At 37.8% G+C, this 19,697-nt stretch overlaps 2 protein-coding genes across 11 annotated transcripts in view; both read left to right on the forward strand.

Moving 5' to 3' along the window:
• The window catches only part of aplp2 (amyloid beta (A4) precursor-like protein 2), a 111,937-nt gene extending 98,663 nt beyond the window's left edge, over nucleotides 1–13,274 (forward strand). For 4 of the 8 annotated variants that reach the window (XM_079825616.1, XM_079825620.1, XM_079825614.1 and 1 more), the window contains 5 exons: nucleotides 3,250–3,332; nucleotides 5,452–5,508; nucleotides 7,777–7,953; nucleotides 11,407–11,538; nucleotides 12,127–13,274. In XM_079825616.1, coding sequence (XP_079681742.1) covers nucleotides 3,250–3,332; nucleotides 5,452–5,508; nucleotides 7,777–7,953; nucleotides 11,407–11,508 — 419 coding nt within the window. In that variant the 3' untranslated portion in view covers nucleotides 11,509–11,538; nucleotides 12,127–13,274. Of the gene's footprint in view, nucleotides 1–3,249; nucleotides 3,333–5,451; nucleotides 5,509–7,776; nucleotides 7,954–11,406 lie in introns of all 8 variants that reach the window. The other 4 variants (XM_079825613.1, XM_079825615.1, XM_079825619.1 and 1 more) reach the window with 1 other exon arrangement.
• Nucleotides 13,275–13,859: 585 nt separating this feature from the next.
• prdm10 (PR domain containing 10) overlaps nucleotides 13,860–19,697 on the forward strand; it is a 28,685-nt gene continuing 22,847 nt past the window's right edge. The window contains exons 1-2 of one of the 3 annotated variants that reach the window (XM_079825703.1): nucleotides 13,860–13,980; nucleotides 18,366–18,496. In XM_079825703.1, the coding sequence (XP_079681829.1) occupies nucleotides 18,425–18,496 (72 nt within the window). In that variant the 5' untranslated portion in view covers nucleotides 13,860–13,980; nucleotides 18,366–18,424. Of the gene's footprint in view, nucleotides 13,981–14,131; nucleotides 14,259–18,365; nucleotides 18,497–19,697 lie in introns of those variants that run through there. The other 2 variants (XM_079825701.1, XM_079825702.1) reach the window with 2 other exon arrangements.

Here is a 19,697-nt window from a genome sequence, read left to right on the forward strand (position 1 = left end):
TTATTTTGGGATTTTACAAATCTATATTGGATTGTTCAACTTTACCCAGCCCTATTTTCATACATCTTCCCATCTATCCTCATTTGTTTACTGTATTTCCACCTCATGGTTTTGCTCTGTCTGCCCCTTTAGCCCCGTTAGCCATCTTGTTCTTAATTTCCTCTCTCAGTCACTCCCTCAGATGGAGAGACCAAACATCCCATCCCTCAATGTCTGGCCAGAAGAGCTTTGCCTAATGAAAAGTCCAAGCAGCTTGTTAAGCTAATTAGCTATTTGGATCGGAGAATGAGTCCAGTGTAAATGTGCTGTGTGGTGCTAAAGCAGTTATGGCTGCCTCACTACCTGCCTGTGTCAGGAAGACAAATAACCTGATTCAGACCCAGCTCCCTGTGGGCAGATCCTTAGGACTCATTTGCTACTTATTGGGCCTTCTATCGTCACTCTCCAGTTATCTTGGCTTTTCATGATAGGAGCTCGTTAATTTAGTAGTTCTGTTGCAGGACTGCTTTTTCAACTTACCGTCAGCTAGCTTTTGCTCCCAGATTGTACAATTGGAACATAAACCTGTTTACCATTTAACCTTGTGGTCCCACCCATGTGCACCTATAAACCTGCTCTTAGGTTACTAGCGGTGCTTGAAAAGCTTGCAATTGACTATTTCCATTGCTTATACTTCGGGTTAGGAATTGAGACAACCACTTAACCTTGAATAATAAGCTTTAGAGCATATATTGTACCATGCTGATTGTTCTACAGACATGAATGATACTTCAAATCATGCAGCTTTTTGAAGAGAGGTGCGCTGTGTACTTTTGAAATGGCGATCGGAAGGCTTTTCGTCTGATGGATGATTTAAATGACATAACTTGCATTGAAAGTGGCACTTGTAGCCATCAGACGGACTTGAGGATGGGCTCTTTTACATGTGCTAGCAATCACTTAGCAAAGCCTCAGGAGCTAGCCAGAAAAACGCCCAGAATGCCTTAGAAACTGTATAGCAACACCGTACAACCACCCACAACACACTAGCATTGTGGTGGTAAGTAAGCACAGGCAAACAACACCCACATTTTCTTCAGAAAACTTCTTCAATCTGATTGGTCTTTTTGTTGTCTCATCTCATGTGTGAAGTCTTGTCTTAGTTACACACTTCACCTCCATGTATTAAGCTTTGACTGTTTTGCCTTGGCCATTGTCTGTGTGTATGTGTATTTTGGTGATTAGTGGTTCAGTCGTGCATGGTTATGCTGTAAGCGCTTCTCTCCAGACCTTGTGACTGCCGCTGAACATAGTTAATCTTTTAGTGGTGGTGACCTGCTGCTTTGACAGTCAAACAATTCAGTGTGGGTGAAAGGTATTGTTCTTCTCTCAACCAATGAGGTTTCTCCGGCGTGGTATTATGCAACCAGGACTCATTTTGAGCCAGGTGTCTTTAGAAGTTTCCAGCATTGCCATAGAATGTTTTCCACTGTGTTACAACAGAAAATATGCTATTTACGCGGTTTAATGTTTTAAATTCATATATATCTAATCTTATGTCCCTTGTGAGTTATTACGGAAATAATATACTTTTAAAAGAGTATACTTAAGTTAAGTGCGTGCTGATTGTAATGATTTCAGTCACTTAATTGCATGTTTACAATTGAATGAAAATAGTTTAACTGAACTTCAGTACTTTTTTGACACACTTGAGGACGTTTTTATTTGAAATGTCATAATTGTTTCTATTGTCTTTGAAATAGAGTGGTGCAGGGATGAAGTCAAAACCCGGAAGACTAATTCGCCGCTGATTCCCTCGAGATTTTGTAATGGGGTTTTTCCAATTCATGAATGAAATAAAGCCTGTGGTAAACATTACTTCACGATACTACTCTGATGTTTTGGTTTTGTTACACACACCCATATCGAAAACACAATTTTTGAAGCAGTTGTTTATTTTAGAAAATGTATGTTTCTAATAAGTAACTAGATAAAACAAAATCTCAAAGGAATCAGCGGCAAATTAGTCTTCCGGGTTCTGGCGTCATTGACGAAGTACTGACAAGCATTCATCGTAAACTAAAATATACTTCAATGTCATTTCTATTGAAACTTGTATGTCATGTATTTTAATATATTTGTAATTACACATTTGCAATGATGTAACATCAATGTAATATCAAATTACAAACACACTACACTAAAAACACACTACAGTTAAAATTATAATCAAGTTCTTCACATTTGCCTTAGTATGTTAGTCAGCACATCATAATAAGTATACTTTTATAATTTGACATTATTAGAAAATGCACCTTTTAAAAGTTTACTTAAGTGTGTTAAGAAGCAGTCATGAAAGTTTAAAATATACTTTTAATATTTGAAGTACACTACATGTGCACATTGAATATAATTAAGCACACTTCTTTTTTCAAAAGGGGTTGTTAATAGGCAGATAGGTATTGAACCATTATTTTGTAGGAATTGCAAAAAAAAAGTAAACATTTAATGCAGTATAATCTTAATGTAATAAAATGTTCCAATTTAAAGCAAATTGCGTTTGGAAGAAATCACAGTTTGAAAACAAGTGTCACTATTGGAATACATCAGTATTCTCTTGAGTGAACTTGTCCATTAGCCTCCACATGATCGCCGTCTCAGTTCCCAGCAGGTAGAAGATCAAATTTCCTGATTCTGGAATGGAACGACCACGTTTGACTGTCCTGTCAATTGTTCCATTCAGAAATGTCACATTGTGGCAGTAAAATGGGTTATGAATGCAGGTTCACGTTGACTTTAATTGTTTAATATGTAGGGCGATTCTGTATATTTATAGAGCTGTTACTGGAAACAAGTGCTCACAGGATGTCTCTTGACACTAATTCTCCCAGGAAGAGACCTTTTGACCACAGTAGATCACACCTCTTACTGTGAGCTGAATGTTTACACTGAGCTTGTCTGGACTGATCCAGGAGGACTCTGGATTCAGTGGGAGCTTCTACATCATTCACTTTAATAAGTGCATGATTAATGAATAAGTCTGTGTTGGTGTGCCGTCCCCTGACTGACTGCGCTGGAAAATAAATGAATAAAATGGCAAGGCAGCAGGTTTCTGGCCATGATTCGGCTTGTGCTGGAAATTGAAGTTATGGTCTTGATGCGAGCTTCTGTTGATCACAGAGATGATTGTAAATGTTTGAGTTTGATTAAATGCAGAAATGCACATTTCCAACTTGCCTTCCTGACTCTGGTTGGCTGTTCCCCCTGCAGGCTCTGGCATGAACAGTCTGGATGGTCTGATTGGAGCAGAGGAAAAAGTCATCAACAGCAAGAGCAAGATCAACGAAAATGTGGTGAGACCACCAGCCTGCCTCGAGCAGCACACGCTTTACTGATCTGTTGTGTACACTGTGCCAACTGCTGATGCCAACTCTCATGTCAATTACACAAACGAACACAAAAAGAACAATGCAGGATTATTATAAACATTTAGTTTAAGGGCTAATAATGTAGAAATGCCTTCATGATACACCTAGATCAGGGGTGTCCAACCCTGGTCCTGGAGGGCTTACACCCTGCAGATTTGAGCTCCAACCCAAATCAATCACACCTGAACCAACTAATCATGGTGTTCAGGGCTGCTTGATAATTACAGACAGGTGTGTTGGAGCAGGGTTGGAACTGAACTCTGCAGGACGGTAGCCCTCCAGGAGCAGGGTTGGACACCCCTAGATGAATTATTTATAGTGTATTACTATGGTCTCATAGTTATAACTGTGCCATTTTAATTTATTTGTCTTTAGGGCGCTTGCAAGGCAGCACTGGATTGACATAGCTTTTGTTTTCTTTCTCCACGTTTTTTGGGAAATGTTTTGGTGCCAAGGACCCTTAAATATGATGGTCACCCCCTTTTAAAATAGAAAGGCATTTATACGTTGTAAAAAGGTTTTGAAGACATTGTGTTCTTAGCAGAATTAAATACATGGATTTTATTATATTGTCATTTTACCAAAAAATTTAATATTAAACTATTTTCTAGACAGATTAGCTTTTTTTTACTCATTACTGTTTCAATTTTATATACATTTAAAATGAATTTCTAGCCTCCTTTTTATAATAAATATTGTTCCAAAGCTTTGTAGACAGTATAACCTGCAGTGAGCAGCTAAAAGTGACAATCATAAATCATAAATAGTCTCATGATTTCTTACCTGTTTTCAGAAAGTAAACTGAGATGGTATTAATGTCAAATGCAGTGAATGTTGACATTCTCTGAAAAAAATTCTGCTAACCCTTGTAAAACGTACTAATTTCAGTGCTATCTATTTTTTATTTATAAATTTGTATTTAGATTGATCAAAATCTCATTGACTTAAATGTTGTTGTTATGATGTCGTCATATTGTTTGCATGTTGAATTCTGATTTTTTTTCTCTTGCGTTTACTTGCATATTAAATTGTAATTGGGGTCTATTTTTAAAATCTATAGCCTCCGCTGAACCAAAGCCGAAAATCGAATCTTACCTTAAACTTTAGCACTTCTTTTGCTGCCTTGCAATCACTGCTATCTCCTTCCACAAATACAAATCTGGTCTATTTCAATTTTATCTCATTCATAGCATTCATTGCATGCCACGTTCACATATTTCCCAGTCACATTCCAGTCTCCTCTATTTGCAGCTCACACAAGAGCCCGTGTGGTTGTGAAGGACTGAGCTGGAGACTTGCAATGCATGATCTCTCTGAAGAATGTGACTCATATGTTCGGCTTGATTCGTTTGTACAATATTTCTGCATGTTTGTCTTTATGAAATCACACAAAGGCGCTATCAGAGGCAATCTAAGCTACATTAAAGACATAGTACACCCGAAAATGGTTTGTTATTTTTTGTTATTCCAAACCTATATGCATTCCTTTCTCTGTAGAAGATATTTTGAAGAATGTTGGCAAACCAAACAGTTTCAGTTCCCATTGAAAATAGAATGGAAGTCAATGGGAACCAAAACTGCTTGGATACAAACATTCTTCAAAATATCTCTTTTTGGGTGACTATCTCTTTAAACATGCTCTGATTAGCCCTTTATTGAATGTGTTTCAATACGTTTAGTTGTTTTTGTGTTTAATAGCACAATACCAAGATGAAAATGCTTGTTTTTTTTAAATGCAACCGGCCATGTCTTCAAACAAGGACATAGTCACTGTATCAAAGCTCATGAATTATTTTGGATTTGCTCACAGTATTTAATACCCATCTATTGCTGTAAACAGCAGTAAACCATCACAGAATTTGAGGGGACATGCCACTTTAATATACAGAATAGTTGTTGATCATTTGGTCCCCCTCAATCTTGATTTAACGCTTACGCCCTTTCAGTAATCTAACAGACACTGTACATCGCACACACACACACACACTGACTCAATCTTCAGTTCCCAAGGAAGTAACTGAGACTGCCCTGTCTGTGTTGACAGGTGATTGATGAGACTCTGGATGTTAAAGAAGTGATATTGAATGGTGTTGATCCTCTGGTAAGTACAGCGCCCTCCTGTGCCCAATACATACTGTACAAACGCTGCAGTCTCAGATTATGGGCTGTAAATGGGTTGGTGGGGGATTACAGTAGGCTGCTTCTCTTCGATCTGTGAGCAAATGACAGTTTTACATCATTTATGACCTTCTCTTGTTTATCCACAATCCTCCACAGCACGTGTGCATGTTTTTAATGCGAGCGCATGAGCATGTCCGGTGGATACGTGTCATTTGCATCATCAGGTTCTCACCCAATTGAGCACTGAACATTTGTGTGTGAAAACTGCCAGTCACAGCTGTCATTGACTGTCTGTGCACATTCAGTTTATCACTTTGCGAAGCAGATCAATACTACCAACACATTCCTTCATGTTATAAGATCAATTTCGATCTTGAAGAGTGACATGAAATAATAGTCTGAAAAAGTGTTTTAAATGGAAGTTTATTGAACACAATTTGCATATGTGTTTTTGTTGAGCATCATGTTTGATACATCAGGCTTTTATGGTGTATATTATAGTGAGAATATGAAGTTCATACTCAAGCAGGACAACAACCCCAAATTGAGCAAAAATGTATTTGCAGAAAGTTAAATTCCAATCACTTGTAATGTAAATTGAGATCTTTATAACTGTATAACAGACTATTTGCATATTTAATTTTGGGATCGGTGTGTTTTTTAATGTTTTTAAAATAAGTCTCTTCTGCTCACCCAGGTTGCATTTATTTAATTAAAAAAACAGTAATTTTGTGAAATATTATTACATTTTAAAATGTAATTTATTCATGTGATCAAAGCTGAATTTTCAGCATCATTACTCCAATCTTCAATGTCACATGATCCTTCAGAAATCATTCTGATATGCTGATTTGCTGCTCAAGAAACATTTATGATTATTATCAATGTTGAAAACAGTTGTGTGCATTTTTTTTTCAGGATTCTTTGAATAGAAGGTTAAAAAAGAACGGCATTTATCTGAAATAGAAAGCTTTTAAAACATAAGTTCAAAAGTTTGGGGTCAGTAAGATTTATTCTTTTAAAATAAATTAATACTTTTTGATCAAAAGTGATAGTAAATACATTTATAATGTTACAAAAGATTCAATTTCAAATAAATGCTGTTCTTTTGAACTTTCTATTCATCAAAGAATCCTGAAAATGCACACAGCTGTTTTCAACATTGATAAATAATAATAATAAATGTTTCTTGAGCATCAAATCGGCATATTAGAATGATTTCTGAAGGATCATGTGACTCTAAAGACTGGAGTAATGATGTGGAAAATTCAGATTTGCATCACAAGAATAAAATACATTTTAAAATATATCCCAATTTTTAAAACAAAACAGTTATTTTAAATTGTTGTAATATATTTTACAATATTACCGTTTGTTTTGTATTTTTAATCAAATAAATGCATAAGCATGATCTCCCAATAATATGTTTTAGTAAGATTATATTTAATGCTTAGTTTTGTGACCAAAGCTCTAGTTTGATTTTTGGGGGCAAAAAAATAATGCAATGCAATACAATAATGATTGAGTGATGAACAGATAAGCGTTCCTCACAAGCCTGATGTATCATATTTGATACTCAGCAAAAATTGAAACATGATTTATTATGTAGGAAGTTTTGATCATGCTGATCATTTCGAGACAAATATAATAGATTAGGCTTTATAGGGTTAAAGAAACTTCACAACAAAAAAAAAGAAATTCTGTCATCATTCACTCACCCTTATGTCGACTTTCTTTGGTGGAACACAAAGGGAGAATGTTGGAAAAGAGCAGCGTGAACATGTTTCAAAACATCTGTTTGTGTTCTGCTGAAGAAAGAAAGTCCTACATGTTTGAAATAACATGAGCGTAAGTGATGAGAGAATTTTCTTTTTGGGGGGAACTGACGCTTTAAGATGGCTGCTGAAGCAATGGGAAAAAAATAATACAGGCTTGATTTACGTGCAAGAGATTGTGCTGTTTATGTGTCTTTCAAGACTGTAGTCATGTGATTTGAATTTACATTCTGGCGGAGTGTGATGGAAGAATGTTATAAGAATCTGTCTCATTCTTTTGATTCTCATTTGGTACTAATTATGGCACATTATGTAGCCATGGCAACTGTATTGTTGTCTCACTGTACTCAAGTTACCGTATGAATTCCCTGCTTCAGCAGCACATGCAGCATTGAAAGCTCTTTAACCATGTTTGTCGTAGCTCTTTGTCCTTTGGGAGTGTAAATACGCTGGTGTTTATTTTTCCCTCGCAGTTCAGCCGTGGATCAGAGAAGGAGACGTTCCGCCCCCTGGTGGATAACTTCAGCTTCGGAAGCAGCGCTCTGATTGGCCTGCTGGTGATTGCGGTGGCCATAGCGACCGTGATTGTGATAAGTCTGGTGCTGCTGAGGAAGAGGCAGTACGGCACCATCAGTCACGGCATTGTGGAGGTGAGCTTACGGTCACACGCGACGTTCCATCATTCACTCTTGTTGTTTTCAATGCAACCTTGATGATAACATGAGCACTAGACAAATTCTCTCAATCCCTGTGAAGGATTATGCTCTCACTCACACAAGGACAAGCAGGTTCAAAGAAAGTTTAGTTGCTTTAGCTTTTATATCAGTGAATTCATATATTATATAAATATTTGAATGAACACACTACCATTGAAAGGTTTGGGGTCAGAAAAAAGAAAGAAAACTTATTAATTTATAGTATGTATGTTAATACTTATTAATTAATATTAACATTAAATTGAGCAAAAGTGACAAAGACATTTAGATTAATCAAATAAATGCTGTTCTTTTGAACTTTCTAGTCATTTAAAGTAACACATATTAAAGGTGCAGTAAGCGATTTCAGAGAAACACAATTTTGTGAATATTTGCTAGATGTCCGTTCTTTGTGTGTGTGCTGAAACTAATTGTGTTCGTACATAGTGGCTGTGTAAGTCCGAGGAGTATCCCCTCATGATGGGCGAGGACAGAGATTGAGCAAGCTGGCATTCGTAGAAAGACTGTAGAAAGCAAGGCCGGAACTAGTGATGCACCGAAATTAAAATTCTGGGCCGAAAACGAAACTGAAAATGTAGGATGCACTTGGCCGAAAACTGAAGCCGAAAATGGGTTCTTTTAAAACTGTATAATATCAAACCTGTTGTCGAAAAGTTCTTTGGCACCGCACCCCCTCTTGAGATTTTTGCAGAACAAATGTTACATATTGCAACTTTGGTGTCCTCATCTGAAACTTTAAAATTCTTCCATACCGCTGACATGCTTAATCTTTGATAGGCAGACGTGTGATAACAGCTCGACCGTGAGTGAAACCTAAGCACTTGCGCACGGATGGGAGGGGCGGGTGACATTTATTTTCGGTTTACCTTTATTTGGCTGTTTTTTTATTTCGTCTCGAAACCGATAATGCCATTTTCTGCGGCCGAAATTTCGGTGCACCACTAGCCGTAATAGGGGTGGGAGAAAAGGTTGATGCATCGCGATTCGTTATCTAACGATTCAGAATCGATTCTCAAAAATTCAGAATCGATTCTGTGTTCAATTCAAACGGCCACTTCACCACTGTGGTCACCGGCCAAACAGAACAACCCTGTTGATAGGCGAACGTTCGTATGCTGGTGAATTGCCTTCGTTTAAGATCAATTGGACAAACTACGACCTGCTCAGGGGCGTCGCACTGGTGGGGACACTTTTCCCGGTGAGCGGGTTCAACACCCGCACGTTTTATGCAGTTTTTCCGCAGTTTTGCTCAAACGCCTTACAGCAGTCGCTCCTCCGTTTCTCTGGCCGCTCTGTGTCTGCGCTCGCTGCGGCTGCCTCTCCATTTCACAAATGTATTTTGCTTATTAAATGCAAAGTTTTTAATTTTAAAAGCATTTCTAAATTAAGTTCATATTTCCAACAAACGAAATTCTGAGCCAAAATAACAAAGTGGTGCTCAAGTAGGCTAATAAGGCGCTTTCCTTGCCATTAATGCTTAACAACACTCCACCGTCTCCGATGCGGTGGCCAGGACATAAACCTACCAACATCTGTGGCATAATTTTTGGAATAACTTATTGAATATTGCTGAACTACGGCACAATGTTTCAAACGAATGGAAAATTCTGAACAAAGACTTCGTTTTGGTGAGTGATTCGTTAAATGTCTCTCATGACTGTTGCAGCTCAGCAAGTTTTCTCATGTGAGATGTTATGCGCACACACTGAATTTGGCTTCTCAGCGAGCGCTAAAGTTGTTTTTCTTCTGCATTAGCGTATGTTTTAAAGATTTTTTTGTGGCTCTAACCAAAGTAAACTTTTTTTGCTTTAAAGACATTTTTTGTTCAAATGTTCTAAAGAAACTGAAAAATTGTCACACTTAGTTGTAAATTGAGAATTGTTTATTCTTAATGATTGTTCTTTGCAATTGTATATGGCTTACTATGTTTCATTAGAGCTTGTTAATCTTGAATATAACTTTGTTAATAAAATAAAAGTATTAAAAGAAATCTTCATAATCATTTTTAATATGGCAATACTGTCAAACAGATATTGTAACTAAAAACAAAACACATATTAGCTTCAATTTTGGTTAAAATGTAAAGTTCATGTATTTGCACAGCAGGATAATTAGTTACCAAAAATGTATGTTAAGAATCGTTTTGGGAATCGGATCGTTACTCCCAGAATCGGAATCGGATCGAATTATTAAGTGCCTTAAGATTCCCACCCCTAAGCCGTAATTTTTTTTATAAAGTATAAAGAAATTAGAATAGGAGGAAATTCTAGGTCTAGGTCCCAACTAGAATTATCATTTTGAACCATTTGCAAACAATATTTGCATTAAAATTTGCACACGTGCTTTTATTTGGTTGCTTAATATGTCGAAAATGTAAAACGTTTGTCTTGTCACACTCAGTTAGAAATTACATGAATCACGTAAATGCATATTTTCAAATCAAAACTGCATTTTTGAGAATTTTTTTTGCCATTTCTAATTATTGGCAGGGACTTGTCCCCCTCAATGTCTATGGTGGTAATGAGAGATGCCTGAGAAATTACCAAAGAGGATAAAGTCTGAGGTCTGAGGGCTAATGGGTCTTCTTGTGGTGCCCCCTCAGCACTTAGTGGTGGGAGCGGTGGCGCTGGACGTGGTCAACGGGCATAGTTCAAATGACTCTGTACGCAATTGGATAGTCCTTCAACCAATCAGACCAACGATCCATCGCTTCTCTATCCGTCATCGTGTTAAACCCGCCAATAACGCGCCAGGTGTATAAGCCAGTTTGTGATTGGTCCCAGCCAATTTGTAACGGAAGCAGGATAGAAAAAGGTACAGGTTTCCAGCTTGAGCTGCAGGGCGGAATCAAATCGCCGGCAGATTGGGCTGGGTTTACCCAATCTACACCCCCCAACCCCCTCTTGGCTGAGGTTTTTTTTTTTTTTTGATAAAAGGTTCTACCAATCTAGTCCAGATCAAACCCAGTCTAGGTTCCCTGTGTTGCATAGCGTGTTTGATATTTTGGGTGGAGCAATGAAGGGAGGGGTGTGTTTCTTTGGGTGTCGATTTCAAATATCACTTACTGCAACTTTAAGCAGCACAACTGTTTTCAACATTGATAATAAGATGAAAAAAATGTTTCATGTGCACCAAATCATCATATTAGAATGATTTCTGAAGGATCATGTGACACTGAAGACTGGAGTAATGATGCTGAAAATTCAGCTTTGCATGACCGGAAATGTATTAAATTAGAAAATTATTGTATTAATAAATTCACAATATTACAGTTTTTACTGTAGCATAAGAGATTTATTTCGAAAACATTTGATCGGTAGTATATATTTCATAATTGATCTTTTTTATGGATGTACTGACATGTTCAATCTTCCTCTTGTGTTTCAGGTTGACCCAATGCTGACTCCAGAAGAACGTCACCTGAACAAGATGCAGAACCATGGCTATGAAAACCCCACCTACAAATACCTGGAGCAGATGCAGATTTAGCCATCATGGGGGCTGTGGAGCTAGAGAGGGGTGAACATACTACTGACCAATATAAAACTGCTCTCAAATCATTTCATGCATTTGAAATGCATATTCTGGTTCATTTAAAGAAAACAAAAAACAATGGTTTATTAATACTACTACTTCTAATACTGCTACTGTTGTACCATGGAGCGCAATTTTATGCTCTTGTAACTTTTTTTTCTTTTTCTTTCAAAGGCGATTTATCAGTGGTTTTAAATCAGGAGAACGTGATTCTGCAAATTAGCTTGGAACTGATTTTCCGTAACTAAAATTGGAGAGTATTATAATGTTGTTTTAAATGTTAATTTTATAAAGTTCTAGTCTATAGAGGTACAGCAAAGTCGAAACAATCAATATTAAGACACAGCAGTTTGTCTACGTCATCGCTGGCCGCCGGATATACTTCTTTTAAATAGATTGCTTGTATATGAAGGTTCTTTGTAACAACATAAATGTATAGTGAATCAGAAAATATGAGAAGAAAATCATTAATTCCTTTACTTTGTAATTATTAAAAACACATGATATACATAAACAGAGAAAAAAAAGTAGATGGTAAATTTATTCATAGTCGTTTTTTTTTTTTCTCTCCAGAGCTTAAATCTTGGCTGGGTTACAGGTTTAAACTTTGAGACTAAAGGACTGATATTGCGGTCCAAACATCTGATACCATCACCTGTGTAAGATACGATGAATGGTTCGAACAGAATGGCGTGACAGCCTGCCAGATATTTTGGCTGATTGTGAATGTAGAGGTGCCTGATTTCAGTGACATTACCACATCTTTTTGTTTTTATCTTTTGGTTATGGTGTCATATACTTGGACCATTAAACGCCGCGGCCCCTGCAGATGGTCTTTACTCATTGGTTTGAAGCACAGAGGGCCACAAGGTTCGGGGCCTCCAGTCTCCCATATCACACCGAAATGATTCTCCTAGAAGAATGTTGTTTTTCCTGCCGTTACATCCACACACTCCAACACTCCCCTTTTATACAGTAAATCTGGCCTGGTAAGATGTTGCATTAAGCTTATGTTTATCACAATTATACTGCATTTTCATTTCATAGCTGCCTAATGAGAACTGCCATGGGGAGGTTTATCATGTGGCAATACTTTGCACACATTGCTTAAATCAAAGAGAGCGTAGATACGTTACCGGAGTCGTCTGTAAATGTTATGCTATGATATGTATCGTTTATAGCATTAGTCCCACAAGGACATACCCTTGTAAACCATGAAAAAGCGCAAAAATGCACTAAAGTTACCCAGCTGGAGGCCAAGGCAGGTGAAAGAAATGTTTTGCATGTCCACTACTATTGAAGGCAAGGAAATTTTGGAATATTTTATTTTCTCTCTCTCTCTCTCTTCCCCCCCTTCTTAGCAATGTCTTTGTATGCCTGTATAGTTGATGTTGCAATCATGGCTTTTATCAAGGACATCCTGTGGTGTGCATTGTTCTTATATGAGATGTTATGATATATTTTTAAGTTTATTCTCTTCTTTTATTTTCTATTCTTTTCCCTCTTCCTGTGACAGTATTTCTGTATGTGACTTTCACTATGCACCTAAATGGCTCCAATCTTGGACCTTGTCATTGCCTGCTTGATTGTGGAAATGGTCGTAGGGGTGAGGGGAAAATAATACAAAGTTCATATATTAGAAGTAAAATAAAATGATTGAATCCATTGGAATATGGCTTCTTGGTTACAGGTGGGAAACATCAATAAATTCACTACTTCCATGGACGTGTCATTGTGTCGTCTTTGTGTACCAGGATATAAGAAATGTATGATAAAGAAAATGTCCTTGTTATATATGACGAAAGTAGACTTCTTTCGGGTTTTAGCACGCAAAATAACCTCATTTTTAATATATTGTTCAAATAAACTAATGGAATATTGGGGGGGGGAAATTATATATATAGTATACACACACGTATATACATATAATGTATACGTGCCTACATGTACATCCATACATGCTTGTGTGACGCGCTTGAAATGTCATTGGTAGCTCTGGCACGTTTTCTTTTTTTTCATTGGACGGACTTGAAGACTTTTTTCTTTTTTTCATTGGTTGGGAGAAATGGCGTAAAATTCTCATTGGTTCTGAAAGGAAAATGCCGTACGAGCATAATATACCAATTATCTCGAAATGAAAAACAATCTATACATATCGAAATTCAACGACGCGTACTTTATCCAACACAGCATATATGCTACTTTAGCCCTGAAAACTCCATCGATATATGTATAAATAACAATGTGCAAATCGTCGCCCGGGGCCGCGCGTCTGTTGCTAGGTAGGTTATGTTAATATATGCAAGGCAGCCATCTCTGCAGCTACCATTCAGAGGGAAGACCCACTTCAACCTTTTCCAAAAAATGCTCAAAACTCTCGGGAAATCCACACTCGAAGCTTAAGCGCGGATTCAGAATCGTCTCTCAGTAAGTGTCACGTAAAATTCACAGCCTGTTTTCCGTTGGACGGTCGATTAGGATGTAGATATATTTTGTCGAGTGTCTTCGCCGTGCTTTGTTGTTGTCTTAGTCCCACCCAAAATGGAGTCGTGGCGTGTCTTCCTCATTCTGCTGCAGACACTCACGGAGTGCGCCCGCCGGCCGAGCTCATCTATGAGCGGGGAGCCAAGCGCCCCTGTCCCGCATTTAAAAACCTCCATGGAACCAATGCGCTCGATTAAAACGACACCGGGGTGACGTTCCAGGTTAAACAGTGTATCTGCTCTCATCCCACTGTCGTTGTTGGCCTCCAGGGCGGGTGTATGTCTGATTATGCCGGTGTGGAAATGATTTTGTGCCGCTGCGGGTTGTGTGGTATAGTCCGACTGGAACTCCCAACCTGCAGGCTTTAGACAGGGGGGGAGAGAGCCTGACAAACACCCCAATTGCTTCATTCACCATTACAGCGTTTATAATCTCTGAATTTGTCTCGGGGTTTGTAGAAGGCCGAGGTTATAGGCGTTTGCGTGTGTTATATCGCTCAGCACGGCTGTTAGGGATGTTCTGCCCCGCCGTGTATCTCCTCTACCCCCGTGCAGTGATTAGACTGACCGCTCCTCCAGTAACTTACGCGCCTGTATTTGGGATAAACTGCGAGCTTTCAATAAATCACAATTAACACATTGAACAGGTGAAATGTCTCTTGAACTTTCATCTGTTCTATTCACATCGGCCACTATTTTACAATATGCATATCATAATTTATATAGATTAACCATGATTTTCGGATAAGAATATTGCAGTACCATGTACATTTCACGGCGTAACGTTAGCATCACGGTGTGATACCATTACAGTACCATAGTACCACTACAGTACTTTTCTGTAAGGGGGTTATTCCAGTATTTTGTAATATACAGGATGCCTTGCACAAGATTCACACAGTCATGGAAAACCTGTAACAAAACTGAGAAATTTAAAAATTGAAGATTTCCCAGAACTTCTCCTGAGATAGTCACTGGAGGCCAAGTCAAAGTTAAATTTATTTGTAAATCACAATACACATTGTACCAAAGCAGCTTCACCGGAAATCATGATGTTATTGTTAATAATATATCTTAATGCCTTGTAGTAACATTTAGCATATTATGGCTGGGTGATTAATATAGTTTACATTTTGTGACAATAAAAACAAACAGTTGAGATGTTGGTTATTTATCCTGCTTTGTATTAAGAGGCCACTCACTGCAATTCAAGTCAGCATGAAAAAAAAATCTTAATGTGTACAATTCACCTGTGCATATTTCGATTTAAAAAAAAAATAACAACCTCATAATGTTTTTGATAATCCGTTACATTCGGATGTAAATCACAAAACAGAAGAAAAGATCTGTTGCTTCTTCATTTCTTTTCTACTACTCTACTCTTCTTCATTACTACATTTCATTGCAACTGAAGTTGGATTGAAACGAGTTACGATAGTCTTTTCTTCTGTATTGTGATGGATATCCGAGTGAAATGGCTTCTTGAATAAGACTAAAATGTAGGGCGGGATTCATGGGCGTCGGAAGACAAAAAAATTGTGGGTGGGAAAAAATTGACTGGAGTAGATGCCATTTACATTAAGTACAAATATACCGCCATGTTTGCTAAACGTATGGTTGGGTAAGACAAAATTACGGAAATCACTATATCTTTGAGAGCGGCAATAGTGTAGGGGCAAGATCCATGGCATCAAGTTTTGACGCAAATCGACTTGAGGTTCAAATCCGCCTTTTGCCGAACTCGCTCTACTCCCTTTCCCATCATCAGATTGGAAAGGCATTTATTTTCAATGAAAATAAAGAAAATATTAGAAAAGTGGAAATAAAGCGTCTAACATGTGTTTAATAATAAGTGTTTATCGGTTAGGGGTAGGTAAACAGACGTGCTGATTTAGATAAAAGTGAGTGGCTCCAATATCATTGATCGTAAAAAGTGGGTGGGTCTTGGCTGCGTCCGAAATCACATATTTTTTTAATAAGTAATTACATCACGACCATTAAAAAAGTATGTTCTATATAGTATGAATGTGTGTAGTATAAATTTAATCTGGATGTACTGTTATTATCATGTGACCTTCCTGCGTCATTTGCGCCGCTTCACCATCATTCACAAATCCTCTCCTGTGGCCTCATGGGGTAGTAAGTGTCCATTGTATGCACAGCACACTTAAGAATCTTAAAGCCTACTCTTTTATGAGTACTGTGAATTCGGACATGCTTCTTTTGTTTTGTCACATACGGTTTTTCGCCTACTAGCCTATAGTAGGGAGGTATGCTATTTTGAATGCAGCCGAGATGTCTCTGCAATAAAGAGGTTATAAAGATTACGAGTGCACACATGCATTTTTTTAAAATAATGATGCGCACTGTTCATGGATAAATCATTAATACCAGGGCTCTGAAGCGGTTCAAGGAACGAAAACGAAAACCAGAAACGAACGAAATTTTAAGAGGAACGAAAACGAAATCAAAATCAATGTGAATCGTTCTGTACAGAAACGTTAATTTGAAATCACCATTAACCGGTTAATAACGTTATTTTATCGTTCTCTTTGATATTTAAATTTGGCTGTGACCAATAATGAATTGAGTAGTACAGCATGTGACGTTGACGGATCAAGCGTGAGTGAAATGCCCGCGCACCAGTCATCTATGAATCTACCGGTAACGCAAGTCAGTGTAGAGCACGCATTTTCATGCCTCAAGTACATTTCTTTCCCCACTGAGGTTTACAATTGAATGCGCAGGTATTGGAGGACATTCTTTTCGTACGTTTAAATAAGCAGTACGGACTTTAAGCTCAAATAGACTGATTTAGGCTAGTTTGTGGATTTCGTTTAAGCCTATCCAAGTAGGCTACTAGCATCTATCGAACATTTTTTCAGATTGCCAATACAGGACAGGTCAATGTTTTCTATATAGACGGTTGATGCTTCGTATTAAATGATATGTTGCATTAAATGATCAAGCTTTATTAGCTGACTGAATTTGATTATGTGATGCAAGGACGTGTTGCGTAGTGTTTGCTTTGAAATTAGCAGTTGACGGTGCATTAAAAGAGCAATTGGTTATCCAGTTTATTTATTCTTTATTCATGCAATTTTTAAAACAAGTCGTGTTGAAAAAAAAGTTATGTACAAAGAATGTTTTCACTCTTCTGAAAATAATTAGGCATAAGAGGGCCACTTTTGATTGTCTAACGCTCCATTAAAACAGGTCATTATTTGTCCCGCTGTTTATGCTTTGTAATTAATGCATGTATTTCTGTTGTGGTTTTAATAACGTTATGAAATAAATATTCAAGTTTAATTGTCATGCGTTATATTATTATTGAGTGAAAATAAGTCTTTATTTATACATATTTGTTTAAAGTGTAGGCTAAATTAAAATAACGTTATTAACCGGTATTTTTTTCAAATCAAACCGTTTTCGGAACAGTAATGTTTAATGAGGAACGCAAAAACGGAAACGCTAAAATATCGATTCTGCTCGGAGTGAACCGATTTATATTTGTTTCCGTTTTTAAGCCCTGATTAATACAGTATTCCATAAAATCAAGAATTGTCCATTTTGATTTCATGGTGACTTTAAAGGTGTGGTATGTAGGATTGACAAAATAGGTCACAATAGGTACTGCAGTTCAAATTAAAAAAATTGGAGAGCGTTGTTTCCACCGCCCCCTCTTCCTCAGACTCGACGCTCACACGGGTTGCCAGCTTGAGGACACATAACAGGAATGAGCGCAATTGACAATGAAAGCCGAAGAGACATACACACTGTGAGTTTAATGAGTTGATTTATCCGCATTTTAATATACTCTCGTTCATAGAGATTTTTAAATGGATGCTGAGGCTTTTTAGGTCGGGCAGTTTGTTTGCTGGCTTCCATGGCTGCGATATGCTGACTGTGTTTTCCGCCAAATGGCAACCTGTGGAGGTGAAATACTATTGGGTATTTTGGCAGCGTGCGGTTTCACACAGACCAAAACAAAAACAGACATTCCGACACGGAGCGCACATTTCACAGCGAGTATGTGAATTTAGCATGTTTCCTAAATATCTGCAAGCATATTATGGTATTTTTTCTAATGCTTTAGTAGTAAGTGAAAAACTTACATACAGCACCTTTAACAGGGAAACCTATTGAGGTCATGTGACAACAATGTAGCGTACTATATTATACAGTGATATGCAGTGTCAGGGCCATTAATGCCATACAGACTTTAATAGTGTCGCCGTGTCCCCCCAACATTCAGATAAGTGAACAATCCATGTGGGAAATTAATAAAATCTTGATAAATCATGTCATTTTTTTATAATGACCATACAGGTGGTTGATGACAGGTGGATAGGCGAAGGAGGTGTTCGCTCTCACCTCGAACGGTTGCCATGGAGGCCAAGCAGGAGTCGTCACCTGTGTGGAGTCCAGCACCCAACAATGACACTGGAAATACACCTCAGGTACAGCCAGACCTTGCTCTTTATATTTATTACCTATGTACAACCTTTTCAACAGGAATCAACAAAGCATGCACTTCTATTTTTATTGAATGAACCGTCCCCCTCTCTTATACAACAAATATTTTAAAACTTCTATGAAATATTATTAGCAGTATATTTTATATAGGGAGGCTTTTTTCCCTGTTTGGGTGAATCTCATGAATCCTGCCAAAAAATGTCAAGGTCATATTTTACCCCATACATTTTTTTTTATGATTATATATTTACTTATTTGTTTAGCTCAAAACAGCAAGTAGGCAACATGCTCTGTCTGACGTTGTAAATTCATCATACATACATACACTAAACGACTGAGGAAACAATATGTGCCTTGCTGTGTTTGAAATCGCCCCCTATACCCTCATTCACTATACCCTACATTACTCCACTAATATAGCCCACTTGAAGGAGTGAATAAAAACGATTGAGTGAACTCGAACACTGTGTGCACCGGAAGGGCTGCCGCTTTTCCATAGTTCCTGCTTGCTGTTTAATAATTATTTGAAAGCTCCAATAGTAATGAAGAGATTTATCTTGAAACTAGCGTGGCAAAAATAAATGTTTTAAACTTAAAATTTAATAATCAATTAAAAAGGAATTTATACCTGTATGATATTACGCTGTAGCCACATTGGATCAGCGGTTTGGAAAATTAACGGATGGATGATTCATCTTCAGGTCAGAGACGGGAATTCATTCAACATGTGACTCTCACAGTGCATTATGGGTATTCTCTAGCCTTTGAGCGTACATCAGTTGTACACTCGTTATTGCTGTGCATTGTGGGATTGAATGAGTGCACGCAATAACATCCACTATGGTTTTGGACACCACTACAAATGGCTGTTCCCTTAAATAGTGTCCTGTTTTTAGGGTATAGGGGGTGATTTCGGACACAACCCCTGTCCCAAATTGAACCCTAAGCCCTCGCGGTCTTCCGCCTAGTCCACATTTTTGTGGCGTAATGCTGCTTTGACTGTCGGGTAGAAGTCTGCTGCAGAGCTCACTTCAGTGGGGGCTCTGCAAAAGGGCAAATTGAGGACGCATATCGTCCTAATCATACCTAAAATGACAAATTGGACACCCTACAGCAGGGTTCGGCAAACTATGGCATGTGCTTCAGCATTGGCACTTGACAATAGCTAAAGTGGTGTATGTATTT

This window comes from Gobio gobio (genome assembly GCF_949357685.1).
Source record: "Gobio gobio genome assembly, chromosome: 9".
Taxonomy (NCBI): Eukaryota; Metazoa; Chordata; class Actinopteri; order Cypriniformes; family Gobionidae; genus Gobio; species Gobio gobio.